Source organism: Acipenser ruthenus, chromosome 29, assembly GCF_902713425.1.
Source record: "Acipenser ruthenus chromosome 29, fAciRut3.2 maternal haplotype, whole genome shotgun sequence".
Lineage (NCBI taxonomy): Eukaryota > Metazoa > Chordata > Actinopteri > Acipenseriformes > Acipenseridae > Acipenser > Acipenser ruthenus.
The window spans coordinates 8050361-8056360 of NC_081217.1; the positions used below are offsets into that span (position 1 = coordinate 8050361).

A 6000-nucleotide genomic window follows, 5' to 3' on the forward strand; every position below is an offset into this window, starting at 1 on the left:
CACAGACACAGGTGTGTGAAAGAAGAAGCTGGGGGCGGTTTTGTCAGGTGCTTCTTAAACCATTATTCATTATTTTGAGTTCTAAAGCTTTGTGACTATGTAGCTGCATTTGGCTTTGCCAATAAATACGACCCATTACGTAAGAATGTTTACATATTTGGACAAGTTACAGAAAATGGTCTATATATTATAATCAACTACACATGACAAAATCATGTAGAAAAAAAAGAAAAAAATCCTTTAATCTTAAAACAAACAAAATACAAATCTAACAGTGCAACATAAAAACATCTGGTAATCCAGATGTAACAACTGCAGAAGATATAACATAGTGTATGTACAGTTCACATGTAATAAAACAATATTATAGAGATGCTTTTCAAACTACTAATAAATAATGAAATAAAACCTCACTGATTTTTTTTAAATATCAAAACTTATATAAAAAGTAAAATTGAGAATTTAAAAAAACTGGAAAAAAAATACAGCCTGTTATTAAAAAGTAATGGAAAATAAGTCGAAATTATACATAGGGAGGATTGTTTTGTATAACAAATTTATAAATCCCTAAATGTATGTTTCAGCAGGTGTAGTTTGATCAACAACGCAATCTTTTATTTTGTTAGCATACCTGCATTAGTATCTTCCGATTGTGTCCACTAGATGGTGCTTGCTGTTGGACTGGAAAACCAGCTTTAGCTTTAATTGAACTCCAGAAACGGTGACATTTCTTAAAGTGGTATTTCTTTGTACACGTGGATGTCTTACAAGGGATTCCTGTTACAAAATACTGTACCTTTATGAGGTCTTAATGACCTAAGCAATGTCCTACTAAACTTGTTCTAACACGGTTTCACTATATTGTATTGTATTTCATACTAAAAGTGGGTCAAATTCTGCCGTATTTAATTTGTATAAGTTAATAGAACAAGCACCCTTATTATACAGGAAGGAAAAGTTGATAATAGTTTCAAAATGTTTTCTTTTAAAAAAACCAAAAAAACACACAATATCAAAACTGAGCACCTCTTCCATCTTGTGGCTTTATATGTGAGATGTTACAGTACAAAAATTCTAAAATCAGTTAACTTTATTGGATTTAAAACCTGAAGAGCATAAATTGTTGCTGCAGGAACCTCCGTAACTTGGAGGGCAGGCAGAACAGGGCCTTCCCATCTTGTAGGGTGCTTCCCCGACCCAGTTACCCCTGGCAACAGAAAATGGAGAAACAAATAAACAAACAATGGAAGCCATGAGTGCAAGTACTTTAATAGTTTTTAGAACTGATAAAACCATGGTTAAAGTTACTGATTGATTGTAATGAGAGTTAAAAGGTTCCTTGCAATTGTGAGTTCTGTTTCTCTAATATTAAGATTTTAGGATACACTTTAAGCTTTAGGTCCATTAACTTTTATTGCATGTGCTTACAAATAAAATAAATGATCAGGAAAATGACCTTGTTAAGCACATCTTGTTAATATACGGAGTTTGATACACACAATCACAGAATTGTGCGCTAAGTTTAGGAATATTAGTGAATGGTAAGTACACATTGGTAATATACCTGTATTTAAAAATATATTTTTAATCACCTTTCTATATCGCTCTGTCAATCTGACTGCCAACTTGCTTGCAGGCCTGTGTTGCTTTGTAATATGTCACTGGTGCCTGGTTATTGACTGTTGAAAGGTCACAGTGTCACATGATTTCTCAAGAACCAAGAACCAAAGACAAAAGGCAAAACAACAGAGGCCTGCAACAGAGACTGGAGCCTGTTTGAGCAACAGTGAAAAAACGAAATTTAATATGAGAGCAAAAGAACTATGAACCATTCTGAAAAGGTTATAAAGGGGTGAAAAAGACAACAGTACAAGATAACTCTGGATAACATCAAGATTCATATACTCACTTAATGGAGTAGTTGCATACCAGAAACACTGCACGGCGCCAACTGCTTCCCCACACATTCATGTTGGAGCAGGTGTTAACCGCACATCCCATTCTATTGGTATTGGCCCACACCATCTGAAATGGGAATTGAAATACTGCTGAGAAAAATTGTTTATTTAAATGCAATCAGATCACAGAATGCAATTCAGGGTTTATTACCTACCTGTGTGTAATGGGTACAGACAGATCCACTGCACTTATTAGGAAAGGAGTAATATTGCTTTTCGTCATGCCATGACTTGACAAGCTCGATGATTGAGCGATATCTGGAAGCAAACAGGACAAATCCATTCATAATTAAGAAGAAGATTTGTGTAACTTGGAAGGTAAGACTTTTATTCTGTATATCCTCCGATCATTTCACTGAACTGGACTGCCCACTCAGTGCTCATGAAAGATGACATTGACAATAGCTACAGTCAGTGCTCACAGAAGAGGGTTATTCATTAAAGAGTTAGTAGGTCCAAATGACATTCTTTGTTGTTTTTTTTTTAAAGTCCTTACCTTTTTATTAAGTCTTACTGCAAATACTTTTTCTGTATTCTGGCTTTCACCCCAGTTCAGGAGCTTCGACTCTGTTCTAGCTGCCTGCTATAGACATATCACAGTGTAGATCACTGGCTCTACTTTTATAAAGACACAGATCTAGCCTATGTTACATATATGGTGGCCAACTAGAATTAAAGAGCAGCTCCTCAGTCTAGATGAAAAATCCTCAAAACAGAAACAATAAAGAAAACCCAGTATTTGAGTAAGAACTCAGATTGCAAGCATCATGCAAAGGTAGAGGGAGAGTTAAAAAATAAAATTGAATGGATTTACTCTTTAAAGTGTGGATTTTTAAACATGATTTACTTAAGGCAGAAATATAGATGACATGCCAACAAAAATGAAAGGAAGAGCCTTGGTTTACCTCCCAGAATGAATGGACAGATTCTGGCCCATGTATCTCATGAGTTGAGGGGGGCCGTGGTCCCACACACACTGTGCTGCCCAGGCTTCAGCAGACTTTGCCAGTCTTTCATCCCAGATCTGCAAAACAAGAACAAAACATGCTCAAATTGTCTGGATAATACATTTTTTTCGGTCACTCTTTACCTTAAGAGGCACCTTTTTAGTTTATTAGCTGCTAACGACAAGCTTACTAACATTTTAACAGATGTTTTGTTCATAGTTGGTTAATATATCCCTACTTCAGGATTGTCATCTCCTGATCGGTTGTATCATTGAAAGGGTGGTACTTTCGTTACTTTTAAAGATGCTACTGTAGTAATGTTTAGCAAATGAGGTTTTATTTTACCGTTTTTATTATTTTATAAACAGTATAGTATATATTACCTATTAACAGTATTAGTAAGCTAAAAAAAAGTGTTCTTAATGTTTTATCAGTAGTGGCACAAGCTGTTGTCTCCCTTCTATGATAATCAATGCCAGTACTAGATATCTATGGGGTTTTAGAGGGGGTTTCAACTCCTGCCACACAGCCATTGTGATTGCAGAGGTATCAGAAGGGCAGGTTTGGTTTTTGAGTGTAATGTGTAACATGTCCAGAAAAGATTCACAGTGATAAGTCTTAAATGGAAGGTGGAATATCATTTACAGTACAGAACAAATTATTACCAACAATATGCATTAAACTGTTACATTTTCGAAAAACCCTCTGAATAAAATGTGCATTGCAGCAGTATTCATTCATTGAAAATGAACAGCTGGTTTACTGGATGCCTTACATTAGCAAGGCAGCTTCTGTTCATTGCTGGACATGAACCAGATCCAGCACACTGCCACTGTTACACTAGCACCTTCTTCATTGGCCTACACACCTCATCTTGTATTCCTTCTAGCATTCAATGCAGCAAATAACCTAAAGTAATGAGAGTGCAACTTGCTACCTAAATGGATAGAGGAAAGAGGCAACTGTTTTTTTTTTCCCTCCTAGTATGCAAAAGAAATTTATGAGGTTGGACCTTTTGTCTCAGTGCTTTTTCTGCAAAGAAAGACCCCCAGGAATGTACAAACCTGTAAGAAACAACTAAGACGAACTTAACCAGCCAGTATTATATTCCTGCAGATTTCACAGGCAATTGAACCTTTGAGTTCGCCATGGTGTATTTGCACATTAGCTTTGGAGTTTACCACATTTTCTCCCTGCTCATAAACTATGCATTTTCCAAGCTTTATCATGGTTAGCCATGGTGTTTAATAGGTTTTACAATGTTTATATATGATTTATCACGCGTCTGTACAGACTTTACAAATGTCAATTATATAATCAATCTCTCTATAAACAGGTTAGACAATTCCCTCCCTATTTTTGAACTAACAATTTCACTTTGACTTTTTGAAATCTCTGATTCATTTACATTTTTACATTTCAAAACGCTGTCTCTGACCAACTCTTAAGTTAATCTATGAGGGAATCAAAACGCTGCATTTCTTCACAACCCCACTGTACTGCTTTAGCCCCCGTCGATGCTACAAAACTAGTTAAAAAGTAAGAAACATCCTGAAGCTGAGTTTTTTTTTTTTTTTTTTTACATTTACCTACCATGTATTCCATGTTGGCCGCTGGGGGGAATACCTGCGACCGCACCCGGTTGTGGTAATCCAAAAGCGTGCCCATGTCTCTGGAGGAGATGTAACGCTTCCGTCTGTTGCGCGGAACGCCGAGGCTGAGTAAGTCCCTGAATTCGAGGTCTGAGTCAGCACCGCTGGCTGGACGCTGCAGGACGCCGGTAGCGTTTGGCAAAGCGAAGGAGCTGGAGTTCTGTGCTATCCACAACACAATGCCAGTGAAATACAGGTGGTAATATACATCAGTCATTTTCCTCTTCAGTGTGGCTTTGCAGGGTAGGGTGCTCCAAAGTGGCTAAAACTGAACAGTAATCTAAAATGAAGTGTGCATGTCTTTAAAAAAAAAAAAAAAAAGAAAAAGCACTTTACCCCTTTTCTTTTAAATCCATGCACAGGTTAGTGTAGATAATACTAGTGTAGACTTAATGTTGATACATTTATTTTTACCCTACAAAATAGATTTAGAATTTTGCATGCAATGTAGCAATACTTAATTCCCACAGATACTTAGGCTTACCTAATATTAAAATATGAACAGCACTTATCAGTAATTGTCTATCTCAAGAAAGACATTTAAAAACAGATTATATCAATTAACACTAATTTAGAATTCCTAATACATTTAGAAAGAAACGCGTTGTAGTTATATACAAAATAATGAATATGGTTTTATTTTGAAAACTGGATTAATATGAGAGCACATGTCTTTTTTTTCTCTGAGTCAAGTAAGATGTGAGAGAAACAGCTGGTCTGACTCTCACACTGCACATACCTTTAGCAGTCATCCAAGAGAGTTAGACAGAAGAGAGGGAGAGACAGAGTGCGAGAATGCAAGATCCAGACTTGAAGACTAGCCTTAGCAAACAGCCCTTTCTGACACATGTGGCAGAGAGATTGAACCTAGCCAACTCCTGCAGCCCTTTGATGGCATCTGACGCACAAACCTAGATCTTAACTCTCCCCATGGGGGTGTCCTAACGTTAAGAAAACACAGATAGCTGATTTAGTTCCCTCAATGCTTGCAATGTGCCTCCTGGACTGACGTTGTTGGCACATTCTGTCCAACAACATACATACACTGCATGGATAGAGACTAAAATCCATTTTATAACCACAAATGTGTTTCTCTTTTATTTTACACATTTCAATCCATTATATATATATATATATATATATATATATATATATATATATATATATATATATATATATATATATATGTATATATATATACAGTATATATATATATATATAGATAGATAGATAGATAGATAGATAGATAGATAGATAGATAGATAGATAGATAGATGGATGATTTGCAGAATTACAAGAAAAGCATTCCAGTTTGGTGTTGTGATATTTTGGCAAAATAATGCAAAATATTATCCTAATTACAGCTCAGCAGTGTAATATTTGAGGTCAGCTTCTGATTTAAATATTCAAGTTTTATTAGGCGTATTTAATGTTATTACTGTG

General features: G+C 35.8%; 1 protein-coding gene across 2 annotated transcripts; it reads right to left on the reverse strand.

Moving 5' to 3' along the window:
• Positions 1-215: 215 nt before the first annotated feature.
• On the reverse strand, positions 216-5641 carry LOC117430369 (peptidase inhibitor R3HDML). 2 transcript variants are annotated; one of them, XM_034050354.3, is made up of 6 exons: positions 5297-5641; positions 4499-4825; positions 2864-2982; positions 2114-2216; positions 1910-2025; positions 216-1207 (listed from the first exon to the last, which is right to left on the reverse strand). In XM_034050354.3, the coding sequence occupies exons 2-6, from the start codon at positions 4772-4774 to the stop codon at positions 1081-1083; spliced, it is 741 nt and encodes a 246-aa protein (XP_033906245.2). In that variant the 5' UTR covers positions 4775-4825; positions 5297-5641; the 3' UTR covers positions 216-1080. The 2 variants fall into 2 exon arrangements, with proteins under 2 accessions (XP_033906245.2, XP_058860128.1); XM_059004145.1 differs by having other exon boundaries at positions 4499-4857; positions 5297-5640.
• Positions 5642-6000: the final 359 nt, after the last annotated feature.